We start from the raw sequence: 14831 nt of genomic DNA on the forward strand, positions 1-14831 counted from the left end.
ACTGGAGTGATACACCTGCAACCCAAGGAACACCAAGCATTCATTAGAGGATGCCAGAGATGTAAGAAAGGATTTTCGCCTATAGGCTTCAAAAGGAGAAGGGTCCTGCCAACATTCAGACTTCAGATTTCTGACCTCCAGAATGGCAAAACAACAAATTTCTGTTATCTTAAGCCATTCAGTCTGTGGTACTTTGTTAATACCTGTTGGGTCTTACACTTAGGTCTAAATAAGCTATTTAGGTATAAGAAAACATGACAAGACACAGTTTAGCCATTACATATGCAAAATAATTGTTATGTCTTTTAGAATATAGAAGGCTCAAAATAAAAAACACTGCACGTGAATGCCAAGACAGCTAATACAACCCTAAAAAGACTTCAGAGAAATTAACTACTTAGAAAAGAAAGTGGTAGCAAGTTTGTTCTGCTCCATACTACTGCTAGTAAGTATACTTAGAGAGTGCTGTATAGTTTTAGGTTCCTCACTTTATAGGAACCCAGACTCACACAACGAACACAGAATAGGTGCTGAAGGGATCAGTCTAGCTTTGTGTAGTACCACTCAGCTGATGTAGGACAAGGGGGTGAGCCCTTGGCACAAGTTGAGGACAAATGCAAGACCTTTCTACTTAATGAAAAATAAAATTCAAAAGTATAACGAAAGAAGCAACCCAAATGTCAATGAGTGGATAAACACATTGTAGCATATCTGTTAAACAGAGTATTCTTTGTCCACAAAAAAGAATGAAATACCGATGCATTGTACAACATGGATAAACACAAGCTGACGTATTATAATTCCATTTATATGAACTATTCAGAATAGGTAAATCCACAGAGACAGAAAGCTGATTAGTGGGTAGGGGCTAGAAGGAGATGGGAATGGAGAATAACTGCTTAATGGGTATGGGTTTTCTTCTGGGTTGATGAAAACGTTTTGGAAATAGAGTTGCTGGTTGTACCACATTGTGAATGTACTAAATACCAATGTACTTTATCATTTTAAAATGTTTAACTTTGAGCTGGGGATTTAGCTCAGAGGTGCCATGCCTGCCTCGCAAGTTCAAGGTCCCGAGTTTGGTCCCCAGTGCCGGGAAAAAACAAAAAACAAAAAAAAAACGCTTAACTTTATATTATGTGAATTTCACCTCAGCAGAAAAAAAAGCATGAAAAAAAAGTTATATTAAAAAGCTAGTATCTGTAACTGTATATAGAATTTAGTAATCTTGCACCAAATAAGCAGATCAAAATCACAGAGTTCTAAAAGATAATTCATGGTAAAAAACTCCTTCCTGTACTGGAGAATTATCAATAACTACCTATAAATGTTTAAAGACTTGCTGATATAGTTTCCTTTCCTACACAATTCATGTTTGCTACCTTAAGAGACCACAATTATTTTCACGTGTCCTTCTTATGCAGAAACAAGACACTGCCCAGGTAGCTTGCAACATTCTCACCATTCCTAACCTACTCATCAAATCAATTTGTTTAGCTATACATTTTGAAATGCTAACATATGAAGATTATAAGTTCATATATGGTATATGTATTATAAAAGATTTTAGTAATTTTACAATAGAGGATAATGTGAGAAACCCTAGTAGTGTCCCAGTAGGACTAGAAGTCATTTCACTGCTTTCCTCAGAAGTTGCCTTCAAGAAATTGAGTTAAATAAACAACTAAACAAAGGACTCCACCATAATGTTTCTGCCCCAGAGACTGTCAAATTTCACAAATGATTTCTACCATGACTCGGAGAGTCCCAGGTAGAGATTTTCTAAACCCCACATCAAGAATCGTAATTTTAATGAGAAAAAGTTTAGCTTGCTTTGAAATCTGAGTTCGACAATAAAAGATTAATTTTTTAAACTAAAGTTTTATTTTTGGGGAACTACTTAATACAGACTGTCTTGTGGTCTATTTCATATCCAAACACACTTGGTCATGTTAAAAGGCCAAAACTGGGCCGGGAATTTAGCTCAGTGGTTCCACTGCCTGCCTCACAAGCACAAGGTCCTGAGTTTGATCCCCGATACCAAAAAAAAACAACAAAAAAAACACCAAAATTAATCCTTAAAATAGACATTAAAATATTTATTGTCTAACTTGGGTAAGTCGTAGCTCTTAACCAGTGTGAAGAGGGTCCTATAAATAATTTAAATATGCACCAAATTTTTCATTTCTGTATTTAAAGGCACTACCTACATACCAGAGAATACTCAATAATCTAAAATAAATGGCAAATTGTATACTGTTAAATGCCTATGAGCATAAAATTTTTTTACTGACATATAAAAAACTTTAAAAGTAAACATGTTTAAAACTCTGAAAACAAAAGAGTCCCAGGTTTCTTCTCATAACTCTGGTAACATGAGCTAGAAGAGCCAGCTTTCACATTTCAAGTCATTTTTGGAAAGCACTCAAGTCAATGGCAACCCAGGACTAAATGAGAGTAGATTTATTATGTGAAGATGAGACTGGCACAGAGGCTAGTGCTTTATTATCACAAGCATGAAAAACTTAGTCCCCACTAGTCTAGTAGCAGGAATATATGGTGTTTTGTTCAAACAGATATTTACAAATGCCTATTTTTTCCAGATATCCATTTTATACAATCTACATGGTAAACTAGTTTTATAAATAAGGAACCATTCTTTCATTAATATGTCCCTAGGACCCAGTAATGTGCCTAGGAGTAGTGAGTGTTTAATAATTATTATATGTAAGTAATGTATTTTGAGACTCAGCAACTGAGAGATTAAGAACTAGAGGAACAAAATCTTGTGCAATAGACACTTTGGAAAACCCATTACAATGATTCTGAATATTGTAATACTGTAAACTGTTTTAGGAGCTTCTCTGGAAAGATGCATATTTTTCCTCCTACTAAAAAGTTCAGGACTCTCACAAATAGAATTAAGAAATTCCCCACTCATCAATAGAAACTCAAATGAAGTACAGAAGAGGGAGCTGAGCACCACTATGAGGAAGGACCTCATGAGGAATGACTAAGGACATCACTAACCAGGATGTTCAAAACTAGAGAGTCATGTCTTACCCAGTTCATCTATGGAATTTATGGGAAAAGTAGCTGACAACCTTGATAAACATCTGGAAAATGTTCCAGTTTTGAAAAGGACAAGGATAAGAAGAAAAAAACCCAAATCACTTTGAAATGCCTGTGCTGGTTGACTCATTTAAAAAGGATAAGAAATCATAAAAGATAATCTGATATATTAGATCACTACCAGCAACACCATCATACTTTACTTTTACCTTCTCTCAAGAATGGAATCATAAAACTGGCTGACTTTTTAAGAAATAATTCAATTTTCTCTGAACTTGATTTGATGAGTTAGATATTTAAAAAGTGTCACAGGCAGCATTACTTCATGAAGCAAGGTGATTCCCCTAGAGCCTATAACTGGTTTGATGAGTCACACTAAATATATACACGTTTGTTCTCTTTTTGTTCCTGCTGATGCAAGTCTTGAGATGAAACTGACGTAAAGAGAATTCACTACAGCAGCTAATTCTCAAAAGTTTTACATTAAAAAAAATCTACATTTTACTTTGCTAATTATCAAAGGTATATAAAAACAAGGCAAGGAAGATTTAATACTTATCAAACTGGTTAAAAGTAAATTAAGAATAATGTCCAAATGCTGGAAAGGCTATGTAAAAGTCGAATACTCATAAAGTATTAGTGATTAGTGTACAGCATAAACTGGGATAACCCATTAACAAAGTAATTTGGCAATATGAATCATGACTACATTGTACTTCGGTACTTTCATATGTACTGCTGATAAGAATTTATTCTAAAGAAATATTTCAAACAAAGAAAAAAATCATTTAACCATCATATATTTACCACAAATTTTCCAGAAAAGACACTGAAAAGTAGCCTAAAATGTCCAATGAGAAATATAGTTAAATTGTGTTCAAGACTTTTGGTACTGCAAATGAAGTAGCAACACAGAAAAATGCATGACAGAAGATAAACAAAATACAGAAGTATATTTTCATTGTGACTACAATCACTAAAATACACATATGGATTGATATGCAAAAGAATAAGGGAACTCTGGGAATACACAAGGGAAAACATGATGGTGGTAGCTCTTTGCATTCCTGACTTCCTGCCAAATTTTGTGAAATAATATGTTACCTTAAAATTAAATAAGAAGCCATTGGAATTTAAATTTTTTCTAAAATTAGCATAAATACTGATCATTTTCAGTGAAAAGATTTCAAGTCAAAACTTGGTTCTAGAACTATGGCTCTCTGCATGAGAGGTTCCCAAGTCTGAGCTGCCTCTTACCAAAAACCTTACAGATCCTTAGGCTAGATAAATTTGAAAAGTGAAGCACAGTCTAGCCCTGTATTGGTGAAGTAGACTGCATATTCGCATATTATAGCTTCTGAGATCTGCGATAAACTTAGTTTTGGCTAGCTCACCATTTGCAAAACAGTATTTGATCACAAACCCTTTCTGCTCAGAAGACCTGCAAACATTTTTCTCACCACAGTGTGGGAAACACTGCTTTGGTGGATGCTGCTCAAAGGTGGCAATAGAGAGAGGGCATCTTAATTACCAGGGATGTCTCTCCAGATTCTGTGCTCCCCAGCTGGGAGTCACTAATGGTAGCATGCCTCATCCTTTAGGTGTATGGACTAAGGTAAAGAAAAAGCTTGAGAACCACTGATCCACGCAGCTTCTTATAAACAATTTAGTCCCACCGAGGGGTCCTGATCAAGTTTGAAGATAATATCAGTGTCTACAAAGGAGTGGCATCTCTTCTTCTACAATTTTGAGGTTGCAACCAAAGAAATTTGAGCATAGCTGGGCTTCAGTTCACAAACTCAATTCTTTCCACAATTCTGGTTGTGAACCGAAGCGGAACAGAACTGAATTTCCCCATAAGGTCAACATTGAATCTAACCATTGAATTTGATTGGGTTCTTTTCCAATTCGGTTTGTAACCAGAATCGTGGAAAGAATCAAGTTTGTGAATCAAGATACCACTATAACCCAGGAGTTCCTCTTCTATATATAAATATAGCATTGTTTGTAACATGTCAAAAAATAAAGCATGTACCTTGAAGTCTGTATATTTAAAAATATATAGCTAGATACATAGTATATACAATAGCTATATATCTATATACGGGCAAATACATAATGTTTACTTCCTAGAACTAAGGGATGGAAAGTAGCCCTGTACCCTCTTTTGCATATTCTTTAGCATTAGTAGAGCATTACCTCTGGTCTAAGAACAGCTTTCATGCAGGCTGGACAAAGAGGCCCACTTCGGGAGAATTGAAGGGGAAGGTGCTGAGTTCGATTGCGACATGTTGGCTCCTCACACAGCAACCAGCCCTGGAGAGACAAAAGAGAAAACTTCAGTCTTATCATCATCAATAAACACAAATAATAAGCCCTTCTGTTATTAAGGGAAACTCATTTAATTCAAATCTTCCTTATAGTCTCTGCAATAGCTCCAGATACCTTACCCTCTGGATGTGTTAATGAGATTTATGTCCAAACCTATTCTCAAGAGTATAACCCCGAGAAAGGAATGACCTTCTCAATGGCTGAGTGGCTGTTGCCTAGTTACTTCATTGCTGCGCTCAGTTTCTTTCTCTGTAAAATGGGATTGCGGTAATGGTGTAATACATTTAAAGTGCTTAGGACTATTCTTGACATAAAAAACAATAAAGGCAAACAATTATTTCATTTAAAATTGAAACAGATTCTTCTATACATATTTTTTTGGAGGCATAAAACTGGCCAACTTGTTTTCAAGGACAACTTCAAAGGACCACGTTATTCCAGAGGTTTGAAATAGCCATTGTCCACTTTTCTATTCTTTAGGACCCTCTTCTCACTTTCCTTTTTCACTCTCCCTTCTTGTTCCTGTTTGAATTTTCACATAGTGATGCAATATTGTGTATCTATTGTCTTGAATCAGCATTACGTTCATTACAGTTTGGGGAGTGGGTTGAGACAGGGTCTCACTAGGTAGCTCAGGCTGTCCCTAAACTCGCTATGTAGCCCAGGATGGCCTTGGCCCAGGCAAATGTTGAACTTGCAGGGATCCACCTGCCTTAGCCTCCTGACGGCTGGGATCACAGGTGCGTGCCACTACGCCTGGCTTATATTCATTATAAAAGATACCTGTTAAACAAGGAAGATAAGACTTCAGAAACAGGGGAGACAGCACCAGGGCCCATGGGCTTTGGTGATGCCTGTGTTGCTACAGAGGTGTAGTAAGCATGAGGTAAGTGCAGGGTGAGGTGCTGGACTATACAGGTGAGCAAGGCGTGCTCCTTTGTCTCATGACATCACTACCTGTGGGGTCCTGAATAATGACCTGACTTACCTGTAAGTCTCAGAGCATACTGAGACAGAAACTGCTGAACTTGAAGAAAGGGGATATCTCACAAGGGGAGAAGGGTAGCAAAACAACTTAAGCAGAAAGAACAGCATATGCCTAAGAATGGAGGCTAGAAAGAGCCATGCTGTGATATGATTAGGAAAGGAGTCGTCAACAGGTATAACTTTGTTACCTACTTCTAGCCTGTCTTTTGCCTCTAGACAAGAGGAGTATAGACACAGGTGTTGCTTAATTATGGTAGGTTCTTTAGCCTACCAGGTAGTAGCATTTCTATGCAGTATTAATCCAAAGCTGAGGGATGCCCTCACCCCCTGCTGTGCTGCTTGACCTCATCCTTAGGATAGGAAGTAGCTACAATCCACCAAGAATTAGTTTTAGGAAATTATAATCTAAACAGGACTAAAAGTAATTCTGTATTGTTTAGCACTTACAGTTGGTACCACACAACTTGGTACTAACTATAAGTGTTAAACAATACAGAGAAGGATAAGGTCGTGTGTGAGACAAATTACTACAACCACAGTAAAAGACCAAGAACCAGAATAAAGAATGAATCAACAGTTCTGAGTCACTGACAACTGTTGGTTCCAATGCCTAGGCCTACTGACCACATCTTTTTGGAAGAGACATTTGTATTTGAATGTATCTGAAAACCTTAATGTATTTACAACTGACACATACAGTTTAATGTTGTATTTACATTTTCTTCAAAAAGATGTTAGGTTAAGAGTGCAGCTTAAAATACGCCCCTTAAAATGAAAGAAATGGGCTGAGGGTGTAGTTCAGTGGTAGAACATTTGCTAAGGCGGGGTGGGTGGGAGAGACAGACAGGCACAGACAGACAAGACACAGAGACAGAGATTAACTGGCCGGGGATTTAGCTCAGTGGTTTCGCCGCCTGCTGGGCAAGTGCAAGGACCCGAGTTTGATTCCTAGTACCAAAAAAAAAAAAAAAAGAGACAGAGACTAACTTTGGTTTAGCCTGGTCAGTCATGAGAAATACAGTAGGAAAGAGTGGAGCTGTTAGCAGCAGCAAGTATTAAATTTTAAATGTAGTTTACAAACTACAGTGTTTATGAGATGAAACTAGTTGTTTCTAGAAAGTACCCATCTAGGCATATTAATAAAGAAACAGTTCCAGCAAACCATGTATGAAAAATGCAGGACGGGACCATTCCTTTATCACTCATTTGGGTTTGTTACATTATGTTTGGTATCAAACATGCACTGGGATATGCGGTCAGTTAACAATGCCAACCACAAAGGAAATGTAGATTATTCAACCTTAAGCAAAATAAGAAACAAGTAAGCAGACAGGTAACAACTACCATGTTTTGAAACAAGAAATTATTAAGTACCAGGACACAATTTAGAAGTTAAAATTGTTTTTTTTAATTTTTAAAACAATGCTCAAACAGCTAAAAATTCTTTTCAAATGTTTTTGAAAATTGATTCCATCAATTTACTACAACTTCACAACTCACTGGGTGAGTTGCCAACCAGGGAGATGCTAAGTTGTCATTTCACCTGTTTTTGAAAGCAAACATCCAACTCTATCTCTGACAGCGTTACTAACTAAATGTCCTTTCAAGTCACATAGAAAACAGATAATACAATTTGTCTAGACTTCCTACCAGTTACAATTAACATTAAAGAGGTCTTTTTTTCTTTGTCACCTCTCTATTCAGTGCTTATTTGGGTTTGTTTGTACTTACTATCTGTTAATCTCCCTTTACAAATGACAACAATAACTAGTGCTATTATGCATGGAAATTAAACATGCTGATAACTGTGTGAAGGGAACTGGGGCTGAAAAAAAATATTAGAAGGCTGTAGTTCTTTATGTCTCTTGTTTTATTTCGATAATTAAGCTTTTGGTCATGGTGTATTTTAAACAAAACTCTTCTATGGTGGAAATAAGTCCTAATCATAATCAATATATACTTTACTTCAATTCAATTTTGGCTAATACACTTTGGTTAACCCTTTGTTCACTCAAAAAATATTAACCAACTATGCTAAATCTAACTTCAAAGAAACATTTGTGTTGTCAAAAATAAATATCAGATCTTTGAAAGTATTTGATGATGGGGCAAATCATATCACTTACAAAGAGAAACTAACTTATTTTCATTTCCCATTCTGGGAAAAAACATACAGCCCAAGGCTACATTGACAAATTAATGGAAGAAGATTCTAACAACTTCCTTGGAAGACCAACCTATAAAAAGGTCTGGGTTTATCATAACAACCTTTAAAACTACTACATGGATGCCTGCCATCTAAATAGTCAATTTATTATGCAATACCACATGCAAATTGTCACAACCAACAGGAATAAGGTCATTTATTAAGTTTCCAGTTTACAAGTAAAGTTTCAAAAGAGGAGACACTAGACTCTCCCACAGCAAAACATGAAAAGCTTTATCACCTGTTGCTTTAATCTCAGCATCATTAATCCTTAAAGTCATTGTGTATGAAACGGTATCAAATACTCACTAGTTCTGATTGCTAAATTATATTTCAGAGGCCTCAACTGAAATGGTTTCTGTCTGCACATACTATAAAGGGACTGATTTCCATTTGTAACTGACTCATTCCTGGTAGTTGTACCTTAAACACAAACTGTGACTCATTTGTGTACATCTGTATTTTTGGAAGGATGCACACAAGCAGACATCATCTAGATCTGGAAATGTGGTGCACAGGAGGCCCTCTAAACATCTTTTGAACAAATGAACAAACAGAAGCAATAAAATAAAAATGCAGCCAGGCATGGTGGTACAAGGCTGTAATCCCAGAACTTGGGAAGATGAGGCAGGAAGATCGCTGCGAGTTCAGGCCATCCTGAACTAATAGCGAGACACTGTCTCAAAAAACCAAAAAACAAAAATGCAGTGAAGCAAGTTTATGAAAACTTCAGCCTAGAATTCAAAGGAGAAAAAATATTCACAGTAGTTTTTGTATTCTTCTGTCAAACCCATGGTGTGTCCTTCTCATTCCCAGCCAGTCACTAAATCTGTCCCCTGGCCTTTCCTGTATGGTCCCATCACCTCCAAGTCCACCCAAGCCCACACTGTTCTGTCACAGAAAGAAGCCTCCTTCCTGGTGCCTGACTTGCTCTCTCCCACACTCAATGTAAACAGTGGCCAAGTGTGGTTTCCCAGGGCTTCCCGTCCCATCCTCCAATCATATACCCTCCACAGACAGTTAAGAACAAATGCCTTGGCCTGGCTTTCAAATCTTTACAACCTCATCCTGTTCCCCCTTTTTCATCATTCTCAACACAAACTCTTTGCCGCAGCGGATTAGTTTCGCCACTGTCCTCACTACATTTTGCCTATATTCACCTCCTTGTCACTGCTCGTGCCACAGAATCTCTCCTCAAAAATGCCTGTTCCTTGAAGCGCAGTCCCATTCCTCTTCTCTGAATTTTCCCCAACTCACAGACTTCTCCCTTTATCTCACCTGACACCGAACACACACTGCTCTGCACTGTCCCTCAAACACTTTATTGTACCACTTTGTTTTACCTACCCAAATGGTCAATTTCTGGGCAATGACTGATCTGCTTTGGATTTGGTAGTGCTCTCCCTAGTGTCTAGCACCAAGGTTCATATTCAATGAAGAATGCAAAATTGAGGTTATGAAAAACTGCACTCCCATTTATTAGTGGGTAATTTTAAGTCACCAAATCCACTGAATCTTTCTCTGAGCCTGAGTTTCCTCATCTATAAAACAGGAGGTGATAATATTCATCACCCTTTAAGCTTGTTTAGAGGACCAAACAAGAAAACTCACAAAAATATTCAGTAATGTACTGAAGAACACTGCTGAGCTACAGCTGACAATACACTATAAAAGGTGTACTATTTTAACCAGGAAAGACCCTGGTCATTTTCCAGGAAGTTTTATTACAAAATGGAGAACTACAATAATGGATAAATGATGGGCTTAGGTGGAACCGTTTCTCAAATTGACTACAAAATATTATAACCGTGTAATCAACATAAGTGAAATTTCCTTAAGTTTTTCTCGATAAAACTACATTTGATCTGAAGTTACAGATGGCAGGACAGAGAAGAAGAGGAAGTGGTCTATGCTTTCTTTTAGGATTCAGAGATTTTTAAGAGATAACACAGTCCTGCCACGACACATGATTTAGTTTGCACTGCAAAGGCTCTCCAGGAGCGCAGGGACAGGCTCACAGGATGAGGTCGCCAGCATGTGTGCTCTTTCAGAATTTATCATATCATTATTAGTTTTTGTTAATGCCCACCAAGCAACCCCTCCCCAAACTACATGCATTCCAAGAATATCAGAGTCCTTTTTACGCAGAAGCATTTATAAATGTTCTGGGGTTCCCTTGCAGGCACATTTTTCTGTCACAGAATTATCTCCAGTATAAAAAAATGGGTCTTCTTATAGATAGTGCACAGTATGGGCCCACAGCTGCTTTTGAAGAATGACATGTTGTGATTTGGGATTTCCAGAAATATCAAAAAAACAAATTGCTTTCTGACCCACATTTGCACCCAAAACTGGGAGAAAATTTCCGTAAGATCTCCAGGGGAAGTTTTAACAGGAACATAATTTTGCTTTTAAAGTTAAATTTTCTACACTGCAGCATGCTGGCATGTCAAAGAGTGATTATTAAGTCTCAGAGAGGTGCCAGGGTAGGAGATGAAAGAGCAAATCAGGAAAAATAAATATATAAGCTAACTATTCACCAAAGTTAATACAAAAATATTTTAAACAAAATTATCAAATAAAACAGAAGTGGAATGTGCCTTGTCGGTCAATATAAGAATTTAAAATATTATTAAAATTGATTTTTTTAAGTTAGACATCTCTTTAAATGAGCAGTCATATGTCATTTCATCCAAGTTATTTGAAACTTATTGATCTTATCATTTGCGCAAGGACCACACTCTGCCATCAGTTTGCTGAAAGGATAATGGAGCACTCCCGAACTGTTATGATAGGTTAGATGCAAACAGCAGTCCTCATTTAAACACACAGTATAGCACTACAAGTGCACAAATTCCAACCTCAGCAATTGGATATTACATAAATTAGCAACTTACTCTGCTTTGCTTCACGTCAAATCCAATACTATATAGTCTTGCTATTTTAATTTGCAATCAGAGCTTGAACATCAGAAGATGTACCTCAGATACATTAAAGAGCCCCATGCAAGCCATCTTCTCCTGCTACACTGTGAGTACAGAAAGCCAACAATTACCAGCAATTGTGTTTTACCACTGTAGGACAATACTGGAACAGTTAAAATTGTCTCCATGCAAGCAACCAGGGGAAAATATACTTAAAACGACTTTATATGGAAAATTACATTTTGGGGGAAAAAAGTTCAATGGAGGACATGTATCTTTCTGTATGGGCAGCTAAAACCCTCTCCTAGTATATTTAAGCCTATTCTATAAAATACTCTCCCTATTCATCCAGCTCAAAAGCAAGCTACATTCTTAGGCTATAATAGGTCACAACTAAGTACACAGTACCTTGCTTCAGGAATAATTTTGCTTTGTCTGTCAACTGTCAACAAAGCACAAAGAGCTCCTGCAACCCAGCCATGTACTGTGTATGTTAGAGATCTAACAAAATACAAATAATAAGAATAAAAGATTTCATAGCCATCCTGCTTTCACTTTATATGAGAAACCGAAAGCATTTTCCTCTCCACATTCCATTCATCTCTATTGTATTACAAATCTTTTCATAAAAGACTCTTTTTCCCTATGTGAAGCTACAAGTGACTTGGGGATGTGATATTCCAACTGCGATGAATGTCCAACTTTCCAACATGAATGGTTATAAATGGATGTATCAGTTAAGGCATGTAGTTATTTCAACAAGGAAAAGGAGGAAAGAATCAAATGGAATGAGATGGTAAAATGGCTACTGCGGTGTTTATATTACTATTTTAGTGATAAAACCTCTAAGAAAAATTGTTCCTTACTTCCATCATTGTTCCTGCCTCTAAAGTCTTCACTCTTGAAAAACTTACCATCTTAACATGTACACAAGGTAACGAATAAACTTCAAAAGTAAACTCAAAGCTTAAATTTATTAATATGTGCACAGAAAAAAAGAAGACTGGAAGGAACTACTCTAAAATGTCAGCATTGGTTATCTTTAGGTGGGTTCTTCTTTTGTTTGTGTATGTTCTAAATTTTCTACAAGTATGTATTGTTTTAATAATCAGACAACTGTTATTAATGAGAGGAGAAACAGTTTTGCCAAGAGCCTTCAATATAAATGAATCACAAACACATCTGAAAAATAGTCTGAGCTATATCACATGTCTGGTTTTTGCCAAGATGAGTTTTTTAGGGAATATGTTTACAGGGAAAAAAGTCACATGAAAAAATAAAAACCTTGCTTATAAGAAATTTTCCTACTAAAGCTAAAATTTCAAAAACAGGTCAATGCAATCACATAAACAATTCTTAAGCAGAAAGTGGCAGAGTATTTGTAGTATTAGAATCATTTATTAAATAAAGCCACTTGCTAAAATGCAGTCTTTTATATGATCTGAATACTTTTCTTTATGATGGTACATGTCCAAAGGTAGGTAATAAGTCAGTTTTAAGGAGAGGTGCCTTGTTCCCTACACCCTCTCCCCGCCTTTATTCAGTGTGCATACTGATCAACTCAGATGTCCCGGGGTAAGAATCAAATTAAAAAAATTCAATCAGGAGGGGTATGTCTAGACCCTTCTTCCCAATTTTTCTTTGCTCAAGTCCAGTTAAAAGTAATTTTTAGTTTTTGTTTGTTGGGTGGTAGACTACTATTTGCTACTATGGTTTAATGTGATATGCTTTTTTGGGTACCAAACAACAAATGTTAAAATTAAACTATCTATGCAGCTGCCTCAAAGGGCATTTTAAAATCAGAACAGAGTTCAAACCATCACTAGGCAATGCTTGTTCATTTAACTTTAATTATTTTCTCCTTGAGAATGGTACTAATGAAACTGAATATCTTTCATGGTTTCGAAGGGCCGTTTGAATAGTCTGTAAACAGAACTAAGGGTAGACAAGAGATCTGGCCGAGCCAGGAGGTTGCTAGGTGATGCAGAATGTAAACCCACAAACTTGTTAACGTTTGCTTTGCTTTCATGCCACTTTCACACACTCTCAAAAGTTTTGAGAACTGATTTTTCAGGTGGTCGTTACAAAAACAAAGAACCCCCTCCCTCTGAAATTCACTCCCCCCAGATGCTCTGCCAGATTCGGAAGAGATGAAACTCATCTGACCTTTGGGTATAACATGGGAAACTTTTGATTTCACATAAACATAAGATTATATATTTTCTCAGTACCCATAATTTAAGAAATAAATGCAAGGTGGATTTCAGTATTTCAAAAAGACACTCCTTATCCTCTCTTATACAACTTTAAAAAAAAGTCAGACTTCTTCCTAGAAAAAATGTGATCAGTCTGGGAGATTTGGAGCACCCAAACCAAAGTCCTGTGGCAAATGCCTCAGCAGACATCATCACAGTGACAACACTTTTGGTCTATCTCTTCCGGCCTGCACCAAGTCTGACTGCCTGTGAGGCTTCTCCTTCCCATCCCCTCCCCCAGCCTCCTTTTAAAGTAGCTGATCAGAGATTGTCCAGTAAGAGCACTTTATTAGATCATCAGCCAAAGGGGTTCACAAGTACTGAGAGCAATGGGCTCAAATGCAGCACATCAGTTTTAATAGACCTGGGGCTACTAGTAAACTGCAGATACTGCTGAGAACTTTCCATGCACTGAACTCTTGAAAAAGCACCGTCTCTCCAGCTTAAATGCAGCTGCCTCTTTCAATGCCGCAAATGGGTAAATTTGACAAAAAAGCCACCATTAAGACTACATGAAAGGCTCAAGACAACATCCTTTCAATGCTTTGTACTTCAGTAATCAGATGTACTTACTCACCCCCTCCCCCAAACCCGATCAAGAACTATTTCTGAATGGTAGGAAATAATTCCACTTTGTACATCTTTTAGTTAATCAAGACTTTCTATTCAGCAATTTGACCTTTTGTTCAAAACAGGATTATCAGTTTTTTCGCCAGTTACCAAGGGCGACTCGCATGGTGAACATAATTGCAATAATTTGCAAAACACCATGGCAACCCACATTACAACTAGGTAAATACTGGGCTTTTGTGCTACATTGTTATTTTCAGAGATGCTGAAGTCAAAGAACGAATGACAAATGAACACAAAATTTATATTTGCTTTGTCTCAAAAGAGAAGAAAATTGATAACAAGAATTGGGGGGAAACCGACTACAGCTGTAATTTCTAACTTGATTAATTAGGATGGTAACAGTCCTTAACTGTATATTCAACAAACAGCCCTGACTTCGTCTCTCCACCCACCTCTCTCTATACCACTACCACTATCCCCCCC

The 14831-nt window shown here is 37.1% G+C and overlaps 1 protein-coding gene across 3 annotated transcripts in view; it reads right to left on the reverse strand.

Moving 5' to 3' along the window:
• Positions 1–14831, reverse strand: part of Pola1 (DNA polymerase alpha 1, catalytic subunit) — a 303336-nt gene that overhangs the window by 101222 nt on the left and 187283 nt on the right. For all 3 annotated transcript variants that reach the window (XM_004872235.3, XM_004872234.3, XM_087193611.1), the window contains exon 35: positions 5272–5388. In XM_004872235.3, the coding sequence (XP_004872292.2) occupies positions 5272–5388 (117 nt within the window). The remainder of the gene's footprint in view (positions 1–5271; positions 5389–14831) is intronic.

This window comes from Heterocephalus glaber, unplaced genomic scaffold, assembly GCF_053883595.1.
Source record: "Heterocephalus glaber isolate CG9 unplaced genomic scaffold, H.glaber_assembly_v1.0 deba00001594, whole genome shotgun sequence".
NCBI classification, from domain to species: domain Eukaryota; kingdom Metazoa; phylum Chordata; class Mammalia; order Rodentia; family Bathyergidae; genus Heterocephalus; species Heterocephalus glaber.